This window comes from Emericellopsis cladophorae (assembly GCF_022114955.1).
Source record: "Emericellopsis cladophorae strain MUM 19.33 chromosome Unknown NODE_23_length_310842_cov_116_589050, whole genome shotgun sequence".
Classification (NCBI taxonomy): domain Eukaryota; kingdom Fungi; phylum Ascomycota; class Sordariomycetes; order Hypocreales; family Bionectriaceae; genus Emericellopsis; species Emericellopsis cladophorae.
This window is the reverse complement of record NW_026250948.1, coordinates 241,440-263,684: the sequence shown is the minus strand read 5'-3', so window position 1 is coordinate 263,684 and position 22,245 is coordinate 241,440. Positions and strand designations below refer to the sequence as shown.

Here is a 22,245-nt window from a genome sequence, read left to right as displayed (position 1 = left end):
CATCACTGTCTGACTGGCCGTTCTCCTCAGACATCTTATCAACGGGGTATATTTCACGATAATCAGCATCTCATTTGCCTGCGCAGTTTGGGTATGGAAGCCGTGCAATGATTGATGTATTGGCGCCGTCCTGCATGACCGTCCAACACATACATTGAGATAATGTACATCGTTCTGCACGCTGCGCCTACAAGAATGCCTCTCCCTCCAGCCGCTTGTTTACCCCAAGTTCTTTGGCTTGACGATTTGGTGGTGAAACCCAGCCACCTTTCGGCCATCTGGCAGGTCTCTCTCAGTAGACCTGACATTCCAGAAAACGAATCCGTACACAACGTCACACACAGTGGTAAGGCCCCAGATGAAGATGGCAGGGGGGCTCATGAAGTAACCGTGAGCCTCGGGCCAGGTGTACCAAGCCCACCAGTAGTTGAAGTTGAGGCCGATACCAGTGCCGAGAAAGCGGAGTAACCTAATCAAAGTTAGTATCGTTATTTGGATTCTTGCCTGGCTTGAAATGTACCAGATAGTCCAAGAGACACCGCCCGTGTGCTGTCTCACCAACAGCATGGCCAGCGACATTGTGGACACCAGCAACTGACACATGCTCACAGCCCAGTAGGCCATTTGGGTAAGGTCTGGCTTCTGGCCTGCGGCGACGGCTGTGCTGATCCACCAGTCCTGCCATGCCCAATGGGCCGCTGCACACGTGGCGAGCAATGCGATGAAGATGTGTGTCAATCCCTTCCTTACAGCCGGCGCGTGGTTCCACTCAAATGCACCGTGCAGAATCGTCGAGTAGATGATGGGTGTGTCGATGACCATCCAGATGGCCATGGCTGTCTTCTCGAAGGGCTCCTCGACCACGTAGAGAGCGTAGATCATTTCCCAGGCAAAGTTGTTCGCGAGAGCGAGGAGAGGCATGCCGTAGGACTTCGTCTTGAGGCCCTCGCGTGCGATGAGGATGTAGCATAGCGTCCAGCAGACGCCACCGAACTGAAAAGTAGCATCGTACACTGGCTGGAACCAGTCGGTCACATGTGATGGTGGAATTACACCAAATGCCATTTTGGATGGAATTAAAGTGAGGAAGACGCTGTATGTACAAAGGGAGACAGGGGAAGATGTAAGGGAGAGAGTGTAAGCGAGAGTGTAAGCGAGATCAGATGCGAGCATGGGCCTCTTTCTACCAGACCACGGGCTTTTTCGGACTTTGCATTTTACAAGATCCCCTGTCAGTCTGTTTCCGTCTATTTGTTCATTACGTCGTCTAGCGTCGTGGCAGATCCGAATTCGTGTGGCGAGGGGAGTCGGTGCATTTGGTTCGGCGTATTTCGTCGACCTGCGCTCGATCGAGTGTCGGACGGTTGGTTCATGGCCACTAACAATCAATCCAATATTGATTATGCACGTTTCGCGAAGTATCGTGCCTTATAAGTACTTGTGAAATGCTCAGCGGTTCGTCAATCACCTTTGTCATTCTACAGAAATCACATCACCCAGTGATTGGACCCTGGGCGAAATCAGCAAGCATGGCCAACACCACTTTCGACAGCGTCGCTGGCGATGTCACGCTGCGCGACACCCTCCTTTCCATCCCTGCGCTCTCAAGCGCTGTGGCCATCTTGGTCGTTGCGTTCATCGTTCACTATTCATGGAACAAGCCGGCCAAGCTCGACCTGCCGGTCTGCGGCACGCCTGGCGCCAAGATCACCAAGGAAGACATTGTTGGTGGCGCGCGCAAGTACCCCGACCAGCCCTTCATCCTGCCCATGGAGCCTCCCATCGTTGTCCTCCCCATCAAGATCCAAGACGAGGTCCGCAACCTGCCTGAGAGCGTGGTATCCTTCACAAAGGAGCACCAGCGCAACTTCTTCGCCCACTACACTGGCATTGGCGACCACCGCCCTGAAATGATCCAGGCTGTCCGCGTGGATCTTACCCGTCACATTGTCAGCACTTTGCCTGATCTCCAAGATGAAGTCCGCTACGCCTTCGATAAGGAATTCGGTCCCTGCAAAGACTGGACACCCTTCCCTCTGTATATGAAGGTCCTTCGCATCGTCGCCCTTTTGAGTGGTCGTGTTTTCGTTGGTCGTCCTCTCAGTCGTGAGGAAGAGTGGATGCAGTCAACCATCAGCTACACCATCGACTGCGTCAAAGCTCGCAACGCTGTGCGCGACTACCCTCAGTGGAAGCGTCCCTGGGTGACCTCTTCATTGCCCGAGATTAAGAAGCTGACTCATCACCGAACTCGTGGTGGTGAGATGCTAGCACCTATTATGCAAGCCCAATTGGCCAAGGAGTCGGTCAAAGAGAAGCTTCGCAACGAGGAGACTGGCGACGAAGAAGGCAACTTCATTGAGTGGCTCCTCAAGTACACCCCCGAGCACCTGCGTAATGATCCAGAGAATCTGGCTCTCAACCAAATGGTCCTGTCCTTCGCCGCCGTTCACACCTCGTCCATGGCCACTACCCACGCCATTCTTGACCTGATCACCAAGCCTGAGTACTTTGAGCCCCTCCGTGCCGAGATTGAAGAGATCCGCAAGGCCGATGGTGAGATCATCGATGACGAAGGGTACATTCGTCTCAAGAAGGACAGCATCAACAAGCTGCGCAAGCTGGATAGCTTCATGAAGGAGTCTCAACGTTTCAGCCCTCCCATCTACAGTAAGTCCCTCCCCCTTGGGATCAATGAACGCCACTCACTAAAATAACAGCCTCCGGTACACGCATCTGCACCGCTGACTTGCAGCTCTCCACTGGCCACAAACTCCCCAAGGGCACCCGCATCTGCTTCCCTTCGTACGACGTCCACACCAACCCCAAGACTACTACGTACTCACCTGATTACAACCCCCCCGACTATGTCGACCCCGAGGAGTTTGACGGCATGCGTTTCTACAAGCTCCGCAATATGCCTGGCAAGGAGGCTCGTCACCAGTTTGCTACAGCAGGTCCCGAGTCACTCGTTTTCGGCTACGGAAACCATACCTGCCCTGGACGCTTCTTCGCTGCCAATGAAATTAAGATCATCTTGGTCGAGCTACTCATGAACTGGGATATTCGCCTCAAGGGTGATGTCGAGCAGAAGGGCGGACCTAGACCACCAAACATGGAGGTCGATCTTGTCATCACCCCCAACCCCATGGCGATGGTCGAGATGAAGAGGAGAAGAGGTGCTTGATTTGATATGAAAAGATAAATACAAGGAGTATGATTATCACATTTTTCAATACTTTGTGCCTTGGGGAGCATGTGGAGCCAGGGGCTGGCAGCCAGTTGTCATTCCATCTCACACTTTCGCCTGTATCCAGCGCCGCTCGATCGAGTTTCTGGCGTGGCGCAGGGATTCGGCACAATGCATTAGGTCCCCGGTAAATTGGCATTCAGTAACTGAGACAGGTCCGCGGGATAATCAGAGGAGTAAATGGGCTGTGGCCATCCATTCCGCAGGTGTATCTGAAAGGTTGGTATCCAAGAAAAGCCCCAGGCTGCGCCTAATGGCGAAGCTAGAAGCTGGTTTAGTTTCATATTCGTATGATGCTATTGAGCACAGACGTTCAACTACTCAAACAGTCAAGTCGTGCAGATGATGGAAGCCTTCTCCTTTGTCCCTTGGCACAGACCACCGCCCCAAACTCAGTAACCCCCCGTCACACCAGGACAAAGGGAAGCGCATCTGAGATAAATATAGCATTAATTTCTCCCTACAATGAATGCCGACTGAGACGCATCCAGAACCAAAAGGCCTAGAGCTCGCAGCCTTACACTCAGCTCTGTCTACGCCAAGGTAACTTCCTCAGCACTTCCTACACTTCTCACTCCTTCTATGCCTTAGCTTCTTCACTCTATCTACAGCCTCACATTCACCACCAAGACAGACTTCATGTCCTTTCCTGCCGACGACTTTCGTGGCGATGTTGTCATAGATGAAAACCACAACAGCCAACCCATGGGCTTTCTAGACGACTATTCGGATTCCGATGGCCTTGCACCACCTCCACCAAACATACCGTCAAGATTCCCCCGTCAGAAAGTGACCCGAGAAACCGATGTGCAAGTGCTGGGCAGAGCCAGAGGCTCAGAGAAAATAACACCTACTGCAGAGAGTCAGAACCCACGCAGCAAGCAATATGGGCCCGTCAAGAACCCGAAGGCTGCTGCACCAGCTGGACAATTCAGCGCCGGCTCGCATGATCCCAATGTATACTGGCTCTACGGTTTCCAGGGCAAGGTCAAGTTCAACATCAAGAAGGACAATGACTTCAACAACGCCGTTCGACGCCTTCTTTCCGCGGATCCGAACGAGAGTGAGCCAGAGTACTTCCTCATGCGTATCGACACGCGTTTTGGCCGAGGCAACGCCGCAAAAGGCATTGTCAAGCGTCAGCTGCCGCCCCTAGAATGGCCAGGAAACCCTTTTGCCGGTTTCCACGAGGAGGATTTCCGTACGTTCCTGGAAGGCAATGACCTCCCGCCCGAATATGCGGGGAGAAACAAGGTCTGGCCGTTCGTCTGCCGCCGTCGAACCGAGCAATACACTGCATTCACAGCTGACGCGGCGTGTCCCAGTGGCAAGGGCGTTTGGAACTTCCTCAATAGCCGGCGACAAGCGCCAGAGCCAGCTGAGCATGAGCTACTGCACAACATCACCTCCTTGGGCAGCAAGAGCGGTGTTGCCTATCTGGCAGCTCCCAAAGCAGCGTTTGCCCCCTTTCACGACATTGACATGAATCTCTACCGCCCATACTGGCACGAGGCACTCAAAGTCATCGAAGACTTTAACTCCGAAGCCACCGCCACCGACGTCAACTTGCTCTGCATGTACTTTATGGATGAATACGGGAAACTCAGTACCTTTGGTCGCCACGGCTTGATCAGCAGTCTCAACGTTCCGTCGCCATCGGATCTCTCTCTGTTCCGACGCTACTTGCGAGACAAAGCGCCACCAAACGATTCTACAGATCCTTCTCTGCGAATGGTGTGCACTGGGAGTCAAGGCTTGGTCGTCCTGCCAGGGCTTTATCCGGCACCTCAAGAGGGAGAAGCGAGATTGCCCTTGAGATCGACCTTTGGCACCAGAAGCAAGACTGAGCAGCTTCTCGAGGTCGCCAAGCGCATTGCATCAACGACAGACGTTTTGGAATCAACGTTTGGACACGTGGGAGAAGAAGACGGTGCTTACATCGACTTCCTACTTCTGCCGCCTCAGGCCTGTACTGACCCTGAGTGGCTGAAGACAGAGAGTATGGGATACTCCAGGGAGATTTTCTCCACGCAAGTCATTATCTCAGCTGCAGGTTTATTGCAGGATCAGACAGAGTGGTGGCTCCGTGTCGAAGACATCGTCAAAAAGGCAGAGGATGCTCGGGGCCCTCTCATCCTATATCCTTTTTGGCCGACGAACCAGCAGGGCCGTATCCTGGCGCGTTATGATTTTGGCAACATGCCAGATCCTTCCGTGACAATGTCCTGGCCCGTCGGCGAATGCTACCATGTCGAGCTGCCCTGGCTGGGACACTCGATCAGCAACCTTTGGAAGTTGGCCGGCGGAGTTTACAGTGGCCTCGAAGGTTATAGTCTGAAGATCAGCTGCCGAATTCTGAATCCAGCAGAGGAAGGATGGCTCGAGGCTGGCGTAGCCCCTCTGGCGTACTATATCCATCCGGCGACAACCGAAGAGGAGTGGTTCAACGTTCGGCTGAGGCTTCCGAAGCGTACTGCTGTCATGACGCGCGTACCGACCGACGAGGCGATGGCATACTCCCTGCCAGAGAAGAGCACTGTTTGGGGTCCACGCTACGGGAGGCAGCTGACTTGTCTTGTCCGCGCTCGCCACACTGCCGCTTCGACCGATGTCGCATCATGGCAGGAGAGGGCCTTTAGTACTTTGGAAACGGCCGAAGACAGCAAGTACATCAGAGAAGCTCTGGAGGTCCTTTGGTCTGTGCCTGACATGGTTGCAACCGCCAAAGCCCGTGAGGCGGGTATGCCACGACGGCCGCATCGGCCGCTTTACACATTCAGAAGGGTCAAGCCCGAGGAGGCTCCCATCACGCCCAGAAAGAGCGAGCGCTTCGTAGCACCGAAAGACACGTGGTTGCACCTTGCTGATATTGGCGACGGTTGCACCGAGTATATTGGTCGCGGCTACTGGTGCGTTCTCGACGATGCCAAAGAGGAATGGCTTTTCCTCCCCTGGGCGCATTTCCCTCAAGAGTGGCCCAATCGCTTCGAGCTTTCCTTGAGCGAATGCCAGTATCACGGCACCGGAAGAGACCCAATCTTCAAGCCTGGTCAATTTCGTGCTGATAACCGACTCTTGGAACAAAGTGTTTCAACGAGATTGGCTGAGGATGTCGTGGTCCAGCAGACATGCTTGAATGAGAACCAAAAGGAAATATCCCGATTCCCTGTGCACCATTCCGTCACGCCATCGCCAGACAATCTTCGGACTTCCAATGTCGCAGACGAGTCGTCTCTGCCACAAGGCAAGAGAGTGTTGAGGAAGAGGGGGAGAGCAGGTGACCGCAACTACCACCCCTCGCACAGCGACAGCTCGTTGAATGGGGACGAAGCCGATGAAGACGAAGACGGAGATTCCGTGATCGTTAGTCCTCCATACCCTGAAGACGGCTCAACTCCGCCACAACGGAAAAGGAAGCGCAAGATCGACGATCCCAACTACCGGCCTGCCGCAGCCCACGACGATGAAGAGGTCGCCGCTGTGGGTGAGCCGACCGTCACCGTCGTGGAGAGTTACAATGCTGCACCTACTGGAAAGCAGAGAGCAAGATCAAGCAAAGGTGCCGAGGAGCCTCTCCCCTTGCCTGACTACGAGTCAGAGGCTGAAGAAGAAGAGCCGGTCACCAAGAAACAGAGACGAAAGTCCACAACTAAAAAGGCGGATCAACAGCAGGACAACCGTGTCGTTGGGGCGCGCAAGCCAAAGATGGCGTCCAAAGCCAAGGCGACTCCCAAAGCTTCGCCCAGGAAGGCCACCGCCCAAGCTGTGCGCACTCCCAAGGATGAACCTGACGATGACTCCATGCCGGCAAATGGGCCCCCTCAGGTCACTGAGAAGCCCTCGACGCGCACTACAAAGGCAGCTCCAAAGAAGGCGGCTGCGAAGAAGACGACGCCGAGGAAGACGACGGGTCTCAAGGCAGCAACATAGTCCTTCATTGAGGACTTACGATGCTCCTCTTTCTGAGTGACCGACTTGCGGAAGTGACTAGAGTGCTGAGAAGTTGGGGAAAACTTGGTTTGGTTTGCGAGTATTTTGTTTGGTCATATTTTGGTGACTAATTTTCGTTTTTTATCGTGCCGTCGGGGATTTTTTGCATTTCACTTTGCGCAATAGTTTTATACAAATCCTTTTTCCTTATGAACGAGTAGATGCTTGCGCAGCCTGGCCTGCGGTTTGTCGAGTTGTCGTGACCTCCTGATCAGCCCCTGATGACGCCAGGTCTTTGCCAAGGTGCTTACCACATGGTCTCATATTGCAGAGAGCCAGGCCTTTGTCATATCGTATTATTCGGAGCAAACGATCTGCCCTCATCTACTCCTATAGCATAGCTAGTCCGGACCTGGTATGTAGCAAACGCGGTTCCCACGAAAACGGTTCAAGTCCCGAAATATGTAGCGCCCTGTCAAAGTTCCTTACAATGCATCAATAGCTCTGAGCAAGACATCCATACCTCCCGGGCCAAATCCCCCCTTGTCGCCGAGCAAGCCGCCTACATCGCTCAGCACGCCGAGTGGTATGTAGCAACCTGTCTTGGCTTTCTCGAGACTGTCCTTCAGGCGACTGGTGTGCTCCCATTCTCGAGCCGCCAGCTCGGCTCGCTCGATCACCTTTCCTGAGATGCCGCACATCGCCGCGCAGTGCATGCCAAAGGAACCCTCAGCAACACCGTCCTCGAGCTTGTAGAGAAAGGTCACCCGGCGGTTCTCATCATCAACATGGATTTGCATGCGACGAGCATGAATTTCAGGATGGTTCTCAAACTCGGTAGCGAGCGAGTGGTAGTGCGTTGCGAAGAATCCGACGCACCCAATGTGCGACGCCACATGATGCAGAACAGCCTGTGCCACGGCGACACCGTCATACGAGCTGGTACCACGGCCCAGCTCGTCGAGGATGACGAGGGATCGAGGCGTGGCCTCGGACAAAATCTTCTTGGTTTCTGAAAGTTCCACAAAGAAGGTGGACTGGGCCGCGAAAATGTTATCATTGGCCCCGAGGCGCGACATGATACGGTCAACGGGTGTCAGGCGGGCAGACACTGCCGGAACAAAACAGCCGACCTGTGCCATGATGACAGCAACGCAAGACATGCGAAGCACTGTTGATTTACCTGCTGCGTTGGCGCCTGTGAGGAGGTTGATCTTGGCCCGGTCACCTCCAAGCTTGATATCGTTCGGGATGAAGTCGTCCACATTGTTGATCATACATGGATGTCGGAGCTCGACGAACTCGACAAGACTGCGTTCTTCGTCCACGAACTCTGGGCGGCAGCATGGTTGGCCGAGTGAGGTGGATGCCTTGGCCAGGCTGACGAGGCAATCTAGCTGCGCGACGATGCGAATCGCTTTAAGCCAGGTATCGTAGTCGACGTCAAACTTCTGGAAGAACCTCAAAGCGACGTCTTTGACCAGCTGAGAATGTGTCTCTTCTGCTTCTTGTAGATCGCGCACCAGTGCGGTGAGCTCGGGGAAGTACCAGCGCTTGACGTCCTTCGTAGCTGACATTTGACGCCAGTCCGATGGGACCTTGGTTGATTTGGGTGTTTCCATCTGGTAAATCTCCTTGCCAACGTCCGTGAACTTCATTGTCTTGCACTTGAGTGCAGCCTTTTGCTCCGCCAGCAACTGGTGCAGGTTCGCCTTGATCTCGTCCATGTGGTCTAGACTGGTATCAAAGTCGTCGTCGATGCCACGCTCCGGAATCAACAGCTTGTCTTTGCATGCCCTCTCGCGATCAAATGCAGACTTCCAGTAGTTCAGAGGTTCCTCGAGGCTTGGCATGGACGAGATCAATTGATCAACGACACCATGCCCACCTTGGAACGTGCTCAACAACCCCATGGTGTACTCGATTTGCTCAAAGCCTTGCAGCACACGCACGAATTCTTCGGCTTTGCACGCGCCAGCGTGGATTCTGGAAATAAGGCGCTCCAAGTCAGGCATTTTGGTCAGTTGGGTCGCAAATTTCTCGCGCAAACATGAGTCCTTGTTGAGCATCTCCACGGCATCCAGGCGCTCGTTGATTTTGCGAATGTCACACAAGGGGTGTGCCACCCACTGCCTAAACATGCGCTTTCCAAAGGGCGTAACACACTTATTAAGCAAGCTGAACAGCGTCCCTTCGGTGGTGCCGTTGGCAGTGTTGGAAAATAGTTCAAGGTTAACGAGCGTCTGTCCGTCCAGAATGAGCGTGCCATTCTTTTGTATGGGATTGTACCGCTCGAAACTGCCTTGTGTGAGAAGCGGCCGCTCCACCTTGAGGAATTTGAGATACGAAATGAGGGCGCCAACGGCAGACATGACAAGCTCTTCATCCTTGTGCTCTTGTAGAGCCTCGGGCCAGACGTCAAAGTAGTCGCCTGCGGTGAGCTCACGTCGCGCTCTCTCGGCATCCCAAAATTCTGCGCCGGACTTCATGTGAGTCCATATGGTCGTGGGACTGACGTTGTTCTTCAAGGTCCGCATGGTTTTGGTGGAAACCTTGGACTTCTCAAGTAGGAGCTCCTTTGGGCCGGTCTGTGCAACCAGTGTCTCGAATTTGGTGCGGTCAACATCGTCGACAAAGCCAGACAGGTGGAAGCGACCCGTCGCAGTGTCGGTGAACGCGATACCAAACGCAGGCAAGTCATCGACCAATGATTCTTTGATCGCCACGCAGTATGCTGCCATGTCGTCCTGGAGCATGCTGCCGTCGACTAAAGTGCCACCAGTCAGCACGCATGCCAATTCGCGTGTGATGACTTTGTCTGCCTTCTTCCCACTCTTATCCTGGCGCTCCCTCATCTCCTTTCCCAGGTTGGTTTCCATTTGGTCGACTCGAGCCACCTTGTACTGCTTGGCGATGAACTGGTTGATCCAATGGTCCAGTGAGCTTTCGGGAACGCCTGCCATACGCATGTTGACGCGGTCGGTCATCTTGAAGTCGAATTCCTGATGGCCAATGGTGGCGTCGTTCTCGTAGAGCTCGTAAAACTTGCCCTTCTTGAAGAAGACTATGGTGTCCCAGAGGTTCTGCTTGATCTCCCAGTACTGCTTTTCAAAAGGCGAGAATTTGCCCCAGGCCAGTGGAGGGATGTAAACTGTCCTTGGATCGTAATCGGGATCACCAGGGGACCTCCTCTCCTTATCCTGGATCTTAGCCAGCCAAGGATAGCGGTCAGATGGCTCACTGGTATGGGCCTTTTGCTTGGTACCGGGCGCCTTTGTCCTACTCTCGGGGATCTTGACAGGCTGCTCGGCACCTTCAGGGTCGTAGTGCCATTGCGAGGCTGTGGAGGCTGGGACATCTTCGAGCAGGCCCTCCATGTCGGCGTCTTCGATGTCCTCAAGGGAAACCTCTTCATTCTGCGGAGGAGGTGTCCGCTTTTTCCTTGAAGAGACGGTCTTGGTCGATCTTTTGCGCTTCTTGGATTTTGGTTCCGAGTCGTCGGAGGCAACGAAGTCATCAATATCGTCTGCGAGGTCAGCGTGCGTCTACAACTGAGGAAGTGTGTGCAATACCATCCTCTTCCGCGGCGTCGTCTTCTTCTACTTCAAAATCGTCCTCATCCTTCACAACAGTCGTGGCCCTAGCACGTCTGCGCTGTGAGTTCGATGCACCATATGCAAATGGCTCCTCATCATCGGACGACTCCGCGTACGTAACAACCTTTTTCGCCTTCCGGGAGGGGCTGCTTCCAACTATCTCAAGCTTGACGGCACTCGACTTGGAACGAGTGGGCGCTGTGCTGGGCGATGGCAGGTCGCTTGGTATCTGGTTCTCTTGAGAGCTCGGAAATTCGAGGGCGTCGCTATTCATGGTCGTTTCGAGTTTCGTCTTCTTCATCTTTGGGAGAGCGTTGGCATTGGTGGACTCTTGAAGGTAGGGTACGGGGCTGTTGACCTTTTCTGAGAGTGGCGAAGAGGCGGGAGCGGCGGCAGGGGACGACTTTTGGAAAAAGGACGCGATTGAGCGCTGCTTCTTGATTGTGGAAGACTTATTCGTGGTTGAAGCTGGAGGCTTCGCCGGAGTACGGCTTGCATCAGGCGTTGGCCCTGCCATGACGGGCAAGGGAATGAAGGCTAGGTTTGCAGACAATCAAAAACAAATACGATCAAGTAGACAGATCGCAAAGAATTCGGATTAAGTCAAGCAAAGTTGCAGGTCATGAGAAGTGACGAGATGCTTGGGGTGAAATTGAGATGGGAGCCAGCCGCGTGCACGCGTAGCGCGTCGCCTGTCGCGTTAAGTGGTGACACACAGTGCACAGATGCCAGGAGAGCCGCTAAGATTTCCTACCCCGTGAAACTGGCACTGTGTTTCTTATCATCCAGTGATCCACCGCTTTCCTTGTTCAGACTCCCGAGTCCTGACCACATCTTGGGTGTCGAGTGCACCCGACATGACAATCTATCGCCCAGAGGCGCGCCCGGTCCCTATCTGATGTCCCAACTTCAATTGCCTTCTTGACCTTGACAGTATCTCAGATGCTCTCGGATAAGCGCGGCTGTCGTATGCTTGCACTGCGCTTCCAAGCGCTGCATGGCCAACCACGAGTTCACCGAGATCCCATCCATCATTCAATGCCAGATTTCCACCAAATCCTGCAAACGGGCTCAGTGCGTGGTTCGCATCGCCGATGAAGATGAGTGGGAAGCCATCCACTTCCTCGTGCCGAAATGGCTGTTTGTCCCTTGCGTTGATGCAAACGGTTGCTGACCCATTCGTACGATCCACGAGAGTGTTGAACGGCTCCTCAAGAGCCTGCCCCAGGACTCTAGCTCTTTGGATGACCTTCTCGGCTGCTCTCTCTTCTGGGGTTTTTATTTCGTCTTCAAGATGGCCCACTGCCCAGAACACAGAACAAGGATCCACCGCTGAGTAGAAACACGACACTCCGTCGCCAGCGATCTGAAAGCCCCAGTCAGAGTCCAGTGGTGGAGGCAGTGTCCCTTCAAATCGAGCGAGTCCGCCTCTCAAGACAGCACCTGTATATTCCAAAAAGTCGCCCGGTCGGTGGGACTGCCGCATCTTACTGCTGGCCCCGTCCGCGGCGATGAAGAGGCTGCAGTCAACGTGGCTCTGCTCCCCATTGTGCTCGAACAGCACCCTGGCTTTGCCGTCTGTCAGCTTTGACACCTTCCGACAGTCTGTGTCCCATTGTACGGATACATTGCGCGCGTCTCTGATGGCCTCGTGAAGGATCTTTCGAAGGGACTTTCGTGTGATCCTCAGGCTGCCCACTGACATGCCCTCCTTGGGCTGGCGGTGGAAGGATTGTTTGACGTTCCAGTCTTTATCCCAAATTTTGAAAGATCCGCGGTGCACTCCCGTCACAGCCCGATCAAGGACCTTTTCAAGGAGATGCATCTTTCTTAGTGCTGGCAGACCGCCGCACTCGTCGTAGCCAGACAAGGAGAGGCCATAGTCCTCCCGCTGCGCAGTGGTGTTCTGCGAGTCACGTTCGAGTATGACAACGGTGGGAGGGACATGATCGGAAGGCCAATTTTGGATCAGAGACACAACGAAGGCTGAACCAGCTATGCCAGCCCCAGCAACAACGATAGTCTGACCACTGAGGTAATGCTCCATGACTGGGAATTGGGTGAAGCTTGGAAGTATAAGGACAGTAGTTGGACTTGAGCTCGAACTACCTGGGAGAACAGGGCGGCGGTTCAGCTGGGGCTGGAATCATTTAGTCTTTCACCGCAAACGCGTCTTGCTCAATACTGGACCAGGTACCCGAGTGGCACCAGTGTTGTTCTGGCCTCACATGCCGCGACGGTTCCTGAACAATGAATCGGGATCCACCCTGCATACACTGACTTCCGATTTAGGCAGTGAAGCGACTCAAGCAATCATCACTCACCTCAGCTGCTGAACTTCAATCTGGCCGAAATATGGGTAAAGTAGTGACTGAGGCTGCACCTCTGTTCCCCTTGAATCTTTGAAATACGCTGCTGCTGTTGAGTAGTGGCTAGGCTGGAAGTGCCTTTCCTACGTTCGCGATAGGTAGTGCTGGATGATGTTGAGCCCATGGTTTCCTCAATACGTGTATATCTTCTCACGGTCTTCTCCGAGAAGAAAGCCTCGGTTGATTCCAGGGTCTATCTTCTATGTTGCCATCTCAAAGTCGGTGATCTATGAAGTGAAGCTGCCGATTTTCTCGAATAAATACGCACCATGTCAGCTCCAAAAAGCCAGCCATTTGCACGCACACCCCGCATCCGCACCTGCCTGTCCCTCCATCGAAAAAATCCAAGAGACACATTCCAGCAGCTCAACGATGATCACAACCCCATTCCTACTTCTTGACGCTCTTCTTTGAAACGATCTGGCTCAAGGATACCTCCCAGTTCATATCGCGAGAAGATGGCGGATCTCGCTGCGCCACCGGTGCTATCGACTCCGGACGATCACATCCTCACAGCCGAGCCACCGCTGCCCCCAGCTCAGAAGTCAACCCAGTCAGCCGACGTCCTGTCTCGAACTTACGAGATTCCTCGAACAATCGACTCCCTCATCGCAGGCGGTTACAAGCGCATAGCACTCCAGTTCCCAGATACACAGCTACCGGACGCCCCCGCTGTATCAACTGCTCTCTCGGACCAATTGCCACGAGACGCAAAGGTGCACATCCTCGCAGACACAAGCTACAGCGCGTGCTGTGTCGACGAGGTGGCAGCCGAACACGTTGATGCTGAGGTTGTCGTGCACTATGGAAGGGCGTGCCTTAGCCCAACGAGCCGCTTGCCGGTCATCTACATCTACACTTCGCAGGAACTAGACCTCCTAGATGCTGTCACCAAGTTCGAGTCGGAATTTCCCGACAAGAATGCGAAGGTGATTGTCATGGCGGATTTGACGTACCATCACCATGTCACTCCGCTCGTCGAGTCGTTAAAAGAAAAGGGCTACACAGGCATTCAACGGACAGAGGTGGTCCGAGACCCGAACGGCTTGATACCAAACAGAAGCATACCCTTCGACCTCACGGCAGACGATCTTAGGGCATGTTCCCTCTTCCACGTGTCCGACCCACCCACGTCCGTTCTTCTCGCTCTGTCTTCACGCTTCATATCTCTTCACGTGCTGTCCGCGCAGTCATCGACCGTCGAGAACCCCACGATGCGCACAGCGGGCTTGCTCCGCCGACGTTTCGCACGCGTCCTTTCCCTGGCGTCTGCAGGGGTCATTGGAATACTGGTCAATACTCTCTCCATTGCCAATTCCTCGTCCTCAATAGACAATCTCAGACGCAGAATCGCCGATGCAGGCAAAAAGAGCTATACAGTCGTCGTGGGAAGACTCAACCCCGCGAAACTGGCCAACTTTTCTGAAGTGGAAGGATGGGTGGTAGTTGGGTGCTGGGAAGGTGGGCTCGTCGAGGAGGACAGCGGGTACTGGAGACCAGTGATAACACCATTCGAAATGGAGGTCGCTTTGACGAAAGAGGAGGACCGTATATGGGGCGGTGAATGGTGGGGTGGCATAGAGAAGCTTTCTCTCGCCCAGGAGCCAAAGGAGGAGAAAACGGAAGTGCAGCAGGATGATGCAGGCGACGTCCACGAAGCAGACGAGGGCGTAGAAGGCGAAGAGTCAATGCCACCAGAGTACGACCTGCGCACGGGAAAGCTGGTCAGTCACAGTCGGCCCATGCGGCTGGCCGTGAGGGATGCTCCTGACGCGAGAACAAAGTCGAGCGACTCAGAGACACTGATAAAACGGGCAGCTCCCGGCGAAGTCGTGAGTATCAATGGCGTTGCCAGCCCGGGCGCTGAGTTCCTCCGCTCAGGGCGGACATGGCAAGGCCTGGGCAGCGATTTTCAGGATAACAATGAAGCAAGCACAGTCGTGGAAGAGGGTAGGAGAGGCGTGGCGCGCGGCTACGTCGTTGGTGAAGGAGAGAAGCATTGATACCTAAAGAACTATATACCTCATGAAATCGTTGGTCATATACCCATTTCCACGTTCATGCCCAACTCCACATCCGTCTACACGTAAACCCTCCTGTGAGAGTGGTGCGAGTGCCTTGAGCCCGAGTGGCTCCTCCTGTGCGAATGCCTGCTCGAATGGTGACGGTCCCGCCTGGCATATTCGACATGGTCATCGCCGTGGAAGAAAGCCGCGATCGCGGTGCAGAAGAACTGAATGGCGGCAATGATTCCGAAGGCGAAGCTAGCTTTTAGCATGGCGCAGCGTTTCTCTGTCCGCCAGCTGATGTCAGCGCCAGGGCCCGAGACCTGGATATCCCCCAAGTTGGCCGTCCAGTCATCTCCCCGCCCAAAGCTGACGGTGGTGCAATCCTCGCTTGCGATCCCTCTCAGATAGTAGACACCAGCGATGAAAGCGCCAACAAAGGCAAGGTCGACCAAGGCAATGAAGCGACCATTGCTACTGGAGCGATGATACGAGAACACGGTGAACAATGCCCATGCCAAAGCGAGAGTCGATACAATGAAGAGGACAAGTATGGAGGCGGGTGTTAGAGCATTGGCCTTGGTGAAGTTGTCGACGAACCAAGCGAGCATGCCAACTGTGGGGATCTGTACTTGTCAGTTGCGATGCGCCCAGCGGGGGCTTGCATAAGTCCTACAAGAATCAGGAGTTGCAAGATGCGAGTGGTCACGAAGAAGACGGCGAAGAACATCCTGGCTTTCGATGCGCGCGGACGCGACTGTGCTCAAACGTGTGAAGCTTGGTCAACAACCGGGGAAAAGAAGAGGGATGGCGAAGAGAGAGTACACGAGCTGGCGCCAGACGGGGAGATGGGGGTTTTATGCAGGTGTAGTGCTTGCATGGTGATGCCCTCAGGGACCAATCAGAGCAAGAGCGCATGAATGTGAGGTGGTTGGGACACGCAAAGTAGAATCTAGAACAGAAAATCTAAGCGCATCATACTGAATGGGCGGGTCCGTGACGTGCGTCTTCAATCTCATGCCGCTTTTTTCTTGTCTGTCAAGCCGCTCCATGCGTGTGCGACACAGTCAATATTGACGTTGTTGTTGATGTTGAGGCCCGTTGCTACAGTGCTTCCGCATGACGTATTTCCCGTCGAGCGTATATCCCTGTTACATTTCATGCGATGGTGTTCTTGAGTGATTGTGATTCATGCGCTTTGCTTTGTGAAAGATCTGTCGAAGCTGGGATCCGGAAGTCGGTCGGGACTCGTGGTGAGACAGGTGCCGTGGCTGCTGAATTTGATGAAAACGTGCGTGTTCCTGTTGCCGTTGCCGTTGGGCAGCGATGATGTGTGGTGTGGCTGGAAGGTCGAGTGACAATTGAGTGGCTGGTGTGTTGTCTCATTTAGGTTACCCTACATGCAGCAACGCACCTGAAATAACAGCGCCAGTATTGCGTATGTATAGCCAAGGTGAGAGCAAGTATTCATGTTCGATTAATTCCATTTCTAAGGAGTACCTCCGCATCTTCAGGCTTACCGGACTTCAACTGAGTGTTGCTGTTGCCAGCGTGCACCACCACGAGGTCTGTATCCTTTTCGCGGAAACGCGAACCCACAGCCACTCGCATTGTGGCCGATACAACCAATAGCACTACTTCGGCGTCGAGCGTCTGGGTTTCCAAGGCACTTCCGTTGCACCTCAAATTTGTCTTGCTGCTTGCGCAGTATGGATTTAGACATAGTGCTTATAATCACAGTGAGGCAGTTCTTATCAGGATCTAGCCCGGTGCATTACATCGGAGTTTCGATGCAAAATCGTACCCGGCCCAGTGGCGGGGGTGAAGCGGGGTTTCTGAATCCTGATTCCCTGTCATTCTCGTTCTCGTCTCCCACGTTTCTTAGCTTTTAACTTCAGATACGGATACAGATTCGCAAGTTCAAGCCACCAACTTTAGGAATATTGCAAGTACCGAAAGTGCCTATTTTCCTACATAGATTTCAACCTATGAACATGTTCCTTATGGTCCCTCTGAAAAAGATGCCGGCTGCTAGGCTAGATTGATGACGGGACAATGAACCCATGTAGATACAGAATGCCATGCCCAGAACGCCATGTTGCTGACAATTGCCATTGTGCCATACATATCCCATACTGAGGAAAGTATTCGGCATGTTTCATTGGCGAGTCAAATGACCCTTCTGCAGGAACTGTGCCAAGACGCCGTTGTACTTGTGTTCGAGGCTGTAAACCTGAAGAAAGCTGGGATAATATGCACGTCGGAGAATCCTCCTACGCTCTATTCTCACCCTCCCCCTAGTCTCACAGTCCTCACTACTTGTCTTGCCCCGCCTCGGTTCCTAGTACTTAAAGCCGTCAATTTGCCTCTGACATTGTTATCGCCGTCATCAACTGCCTTATACGTCTGTTACTCTTCGAACATAACTCATAACTTCGCAATGCCAGGGGAATCAGCCAGCACCCGTTACAACACCTTGATGAAGGACATGCCGCGAACCGAAGCCGGCTCGCAACCCCTGGAGGTGTTTCGACAGCTCGGCACACGCGAGGAAAGTCTCTCAGCGTGGGAGGAGAGGGACGAGGTGAAGTATGTGCAGGAAATGCACCCCAAGGTGGACTTCAAGAAGACGGTAATGGAACCCATCGGCAGGTTCACATTCGATCTCCAGGTACGTTTGCTGCAGTGAAGCCAACATTTGGAGTGGACGCTCGACCTCACCACAAGCACAGGAGCAAGTCGACGACGAGAATCAGCGGAGGATCCATGATCTCCTGTCTCAAGTCATGTCAACTTCGAATGATGTCCCGGAAGGTGTGCGTCAACTCAAAGAAGCACGCAGATGTCTAGCTGGATACCCAGGTGTTCAAGGCCAATTTGACAACATCTTCCTCCAGAATGACCCAGAGGTTTTGGTGGCCAAGCTGCAGGGCATGAGTAAGTTACGAGGCGAGATCAATAGCGAGATGCAAAAGGAGCGGCGAGATTCGCGACAGGTCGAGAAGGAGTGGCACTAGTCAAGAGACCGAGTCGTTATCAGAAGACATCCTGTTTCTTTTGTAAGTACATAGGTTTTCAAATTACAGCCATTTTCATCGGTCAGGTCGCGTGGCCCAATGGCAAGGCGTTTGACTACGATTCCTGTACATCAAAAGATTGTGGGTTCGATCCCCACCGTGACCTTTCGTTTTTGCTTTTTGCCGTCCTCTCACTCTAATGCGATCACGGAGTCTCCGTTAATCACTTTACTCTGCCACGTCTGCGGCTATCATCCACAAATCTTGACGCGATGTTCTATTCATTTGAATGAGGTTACAAACCGTGAGCCGTCGAACTTTTCGATTAGGAATATTTACGCGCTACGAATTACTACAGGCATCATGGCTCCTCATCGAAGTCCCTTATCACTAAAGACTGGCCCGCCCCAGTGCCAATTGACTTTTTCTCATCCATCTTCAGAAAACCCCCCAGACCCCCCAAACTCGACGTCATGTCCATTCGTTGGCGAATCGGCAAATCGTGATTTGTCGAAGACTTTGTCGAAGAAGGAGACGTCGACATGCCTGGAAGTCCCACATCCTCGGGTGCGAGAAAGCAGTACGACATGGAATGCGAAGGATCGCTGAAAGGCCAAGTCTGCGCCCACGAAGGCGCTTTCACGCGCGCAATGAGATGGTAGTCGACACCGGCACCGTACTTGAGCCCTGGCGTATCGACGCTAATCGCCGCGAGCGTCTGCAGAGCCCCATATAGCACAATCCAACGTGTGCGACGAGCGAGCTGCGGGTCAACAGACAGGTCTTCCTTCTCAAACCGCGAGAATGCCGTGAGCAGGTCGGTTGGTGAGGCGCATCTTTCGAGCGCGTCCATGTTCACGCTCTCTGTATATGCTAAGGCGACCCGCTTGTCCCTTTGCCTCGATGCTGGTACATGTTCTGGTACGAGGGGATGAGGCCCTGGGATGTGAGGGATTCTGGCGCGGTTGTCGAACTCGATGACAATGTCTGTCATGGGAATGACGGAATCGGCGTCGAACGAGTGATCCCTGCAAGACGACATCATCCACTTCCGGCCTGCGCGTGCTTCTGATACATCCCACGACACATCACGATCGACCAGCAACTCGTACAACGCACCGAGATCTTGTTGGAGTGTGGTGACAAGCGATCGCGTGAGCCAACCCTCCTCGCGAACCGGAGGCCAGGCTCCGTATACCGACCCGTAATGCCTCCGGAGAAACAGCTGAAATGCTCGTGCCGAGGAATGAACAGACTTGGTACAGTCCAGAGGGAACATGTCGCTAAAGCCGAAATCAGCGAGACGGTCCTCCTGTGTTTGGATCAACAGGGACATCTCCAGATTTGACTTTCCCAGCAGTGCTTTCGTCACAGCGGGAACATGGGGCCAGTCTGTGCAGCTTTCTAGCGAGTCGTGCATTCCAACACAGTGCACGAACGCCTCGCGCCACCCCTGCGCCCAAAGTCGATCCGACCACGCGAGGATGGATACGGCTGTCTCGGGGTTGCTGCGCACATCGTCCAGTCCGCGGGCTACGATGTAGTGAAGCAGCTGCGACAGTATCTCGGGCTCTCTCTGCAGTCGGGTTTCTAGGTCTTGCAGTGCCTGGTAAAGCGAAATGCCGACCAAAGCTGCCCTGTGAATCAACGCAAAGGTGTTTCGCGTTGTGACCTGATGCCTCAAGCTCTCTGTCCTAGTCAGCCCCGGGGGAGGCGGGAATGAGAGCTCGTAGGAAATTCCGTCCTCATATTCGTCCTCTACTATACTTTGCTGAAGTTCCATCATCAGGTATTTGTTTCGACTGGTCTCGATGACTTGAGATGATACACGTAAGCTTGGTTCGTCACTCTGCCCGAGGAAGACGAGGACATCGCCGTTCTGATCCCACAGCTCGGGATCTTTCCGGAGCTTGCTCCATCGTTTGGCAGGCCTTCCACCACCGGCGAAGCGCTTCAGCACTGGCGGTGGAGTCGAAGGCAACTTGGTCGATGGCGGCGGCGTTGGCCAATGGATCTCAGGAGGCTCTTCTGTCCGCGGCGAAGTCGGGTATGGAGTTGGCGTTGGGCCGGTTGGATGCGAGCTCGCGGAAGGCCACTCCTGCAAAGATCTTGATTCAACAGGCGACAGTGTGGCCTCGTCCTTTTTGCCAAAGCTGAAGGCCTTGCTCAGCCCTTTCCGCACATTGTCGCTACGCTTGTCGATGAGGCTACGGAGCCCACTCCTCTCGATACCACTCGGATCGCATTCGCTGGGGTCGCTGCCAGAGCTGATACTCGACGCAGCCTTTCCTTCGTATATGGAGTCCGTACGGTGGCGTGGCAGCTGCGCCAGACGCGAATGCGTCTGAGTTGACTTTTTTCTCGCTGAGGCACTGCGAGCTGACATTTTGCATTTGAACTTGCACTTGAATTATGGAAGAAGTATGCAGTTCGAAAGCTGAGTCTCCCAAATCAAGTCATGGCGTTCATGCCGCTTTTGCAACCATTTCACGCGAACAAGAGTGACTGGCTCGATAAGACGCATTCGTGGGGGTGCAGCGACGGCACGGCATGGCGTGCATGTTGCTATCATTCAGTGACCGGACCAACGACGGTCTTACAGAAACCCCCCTACCTAGTGGCTAGTGCAAGTCGATTAGGCCAATCCTTGTGGTCGGAGGACATCCTGACAGCTGAATCCATAAAGCCATGTGGCTATCAGCCGGAACGGGGCGACGCGCGGGTCCTGGCTTCAAGTTTACAACGAACCGCCCAACTATTGATGTCGATGTGCACATGCAGTACGGATACGCCAGCAATATTCCTTCTTCTTTGTCCATCAGGGTGACCGGGGAACATGCCGCGGAGACCCTCGTTTTCACCTTCATGGACAAGACTGACCTGTTGAAACTGGCAGATGCTCCGATGCCTGTCATCCCGTTGCTTTTGTCCTTATCGCTGCGACAAGAGCCAATCACAATCACAGACTCTGGCACATGTGAAAGCACACCTTGGGGATATGTGAGCAGTCACCTCATGGGGCAGGGTCTTTCAAGTGCCAGACTCTTCGAATCAGGCTCCAGGGCCGGCAAGACACCAATTATGGTACGTACATACCTATAAGACGTCGCTTGTGATAAGGCCCATTGGGTACACGGGCCGGATGATACGGTGACACCTGTCATAATCACAGGTGGAGTGCCCGGGTAACTTTCACATCGTTTTCTCGTCTCGTTTAGGGCAGACCCGGCAGAGCGTCGCAAGTCCAATTGAGATAACAGAAAGATTGACTTCAACTACTTTGTCATGTCCACTTGGACCCCTGTCTCCACAGTTGGACGTTATCGGTCAAATCAGAACCCTGCACCACGCTCACGGTATCTGGAGGATCGTCCTGGGGAAACAGGGGAGCGCAAATCTTCAACTTGAATTCAAACCGGACTGAAATCGAGCTTGGACGTGGTTTCTTTCACTTCAATGGCTGCCGCTGGCACCTCGAGCTCTTTGTCCCGGGTGAAAGCTGGGGATGTGTACCTTCACGCGGAGTGTCCCTCGGGTGCAATTGTGAGATGACAAGGGTCCTGATAAGCTTAATGCTACTGAATTTCCTGCGCGGGCTCCTCGGTCTCGCGACTCGGCAGACCACCCAGAACCGAGACATTTCATTTCCAAATTGCATTTGCTGGACACACACTGTGGTCCAATTCAGACGGGTCAATACTGGTCCTGCCTCCAGAGATGAGCGTGACCCTTCGCTGGTTCATGATGGCTTGGTCGAGACAAGTCATCCCCCATGCGCCATTGAGGAAAGCTGCGCATCAGCCAGTGCTAGTCAGGTGTCTCCCTTCACTCGCGACCGGTGGCTCCATGTGGCGCTTCAAGTAGAGCGAAGCGAAATAGAGGTATCCTGCGTCGCTTAGGTCCTCACGCAGAGCTTCGATCAAGCGGCCATCGCTTTGGTCCCTCGGGAATAATTACGCGACGGTCGTCGTTCGCTGCTCCGGAAGTACGTAGGCGAAAGCTCGGTACATATCCAAATACCCACCAGGCTTGGTGGTCGACCCCATGCTTGCCAAGGTGCTCTCTGTACGTACCCAT

The 22,245-nt window shown here is 53.8% G+C and overlaps 8 protein-coding genes across 8 annotated transcripts; 4 read left to right on the top strand and 4 right to left on the bottom strand.

The window, feature by feature from the left end:
* Positions 1–219: 219 nt before the first annotated feature.
* Positions 220–1,316, bottom strand: J7T54_004095 (Terpene cyclase ascF; the record flags this gene model as incomplete). The annotated part of the gene is made up of 3 exons (XM_051506619.1): positions 220–469; positions 521–993; positions 1,263–1,316. 3 exons carry the CDS (start codon positions 1,314–1,316, stop codon positions 220–222), a joined length of 777 nt encoding a protein of 258 aa, XP_051362178.1.
* Positions 1,317–1,529: 213 nt separating this feature from the next.
* Positions 1,530–3,187, top strand: J7T54_004094 (P-450 oxidase; the record flags this gene model as incomplete). Its single annotated transcript, XM_051506618.1, has 2 exons — positions 1,530–2,670; positions 2,721–3,187. The coding sequence occupies 2 exons, from the start codon at positions 1,530–1,532 to the stop codon at positions 3,185–3,187; spliced, it is 1,608 nt and encodes a 535-aa protein (XP_051362177.1).
* A 768-nt stretch (positions 3,188–3,955) lies between these two features.
* On the top strand, positions 3,956–7,180 carry J7T54_004093 (uncharacterized protein; the record flags this gene model as incomplete). Its single annotated transcript, XM_051506616.1, has 1 exon — positions 3,956–7,180. The coding sequence occupies one exon, from the start codon at positions 3,956–3,958 to the stop codon at positions 7,178–7,180; it is 3,225 nt and encodes a 1,074-aa protein (XP_051362176.1).
* Positions 7,181–7,665: 485 nt separating this feature from the next.
* J7T54_004092 (DNA mismatch repair protein msh6) lies at positions 7,666–12,823 on the bottom strand (the record flags this gene model as incomplete). Its single annotated transcript, XM_051506615.1, has 3 exons — positions 7,666–10,706; positions 10,753–11,139; positions 12,220–12,823. The coding sequence occupies 3 exons, from the start codon at positions 12,821–12,823 to the stop codon at positions 7,666–7,668; spliced, it is 4,032 nt and encodes a 1,343-aa protein (XP_051362175.1).
* A 780-nt stretch (positions 12,824–13,603) lies between these two features.
* On the top strand, positions 13,604–15,148 carry J7T54_004091 (Diphthamide biosynthesis protein-like protein; the record flags this gene model as incomplete). The annotated part of the gene is made up of 1 exon (XM_051506614.1): positions 13,604–15,148. The coding sequence occupies one exon, from the start codon at positions 13,604–13,606 to the stop codon at positions 15,146–15,148; it is 1,545 nt and encodes a 514-aa protein (XP_051362174.1).
* Positions 15,149–15,225: 77 nt separating this feature from the next.
* Positions 15,226–15,881, bottom strand: J7T54_004090 (uncharacterized protein; the record flags this gene model as incomplete). The annotated part of the gene is made up of 2 exons (XM_051506613.1): positions 15,226–15,777; positions 15,828–15,881. The coding sequence occupies 2 exons, from the start codon at positions 15,879–15,881 to the stop codon at positions 15,226–15,228; spliced, it is 606 nt and encodes a 201-aa protein (XP_051362173.1).
* A 1,749-nt stretch (positions 15,882–17,630) lies between these two features.
* J7T54_004089 (uncharacterized protein) lies at positions 17,631–18,168 on the top strand (the record flags this gene model as incomplete). The annotated part of the gene is made up of 3 exons (XM_051506612.1): positions 17,631–17,822; positions 17,884–17,965; positions 18,014–18,168. 3 exons carry the CDS (start codon positions 17,631–17,633, stop codon positions 18,166–18,168), a joined length of 429 nt encoding a protein of 142 aa, XP_051362172.1.
* Positions 18,169–18,529: 361 nt separating this feature from the next.
* Positions 18,530–20,554, bottom strand: J7T54_004088 (uncharacterized protein; the record flags this gene model as incomplete). Its single annotated transcript, XM_051506611.1, has 1 exon — positions 18,530–20,554. The coding sequence occupies one exon, from the start codon at positions 20,552–20,554 to the stop codon at positions 18,530–18,532; it is 2,025 nt and encodes a 674-aa protein (XP_051362171.1).
* Between the last annotated feature and the right edge of the window lie 1,691 nt (positions 20,555–22,245).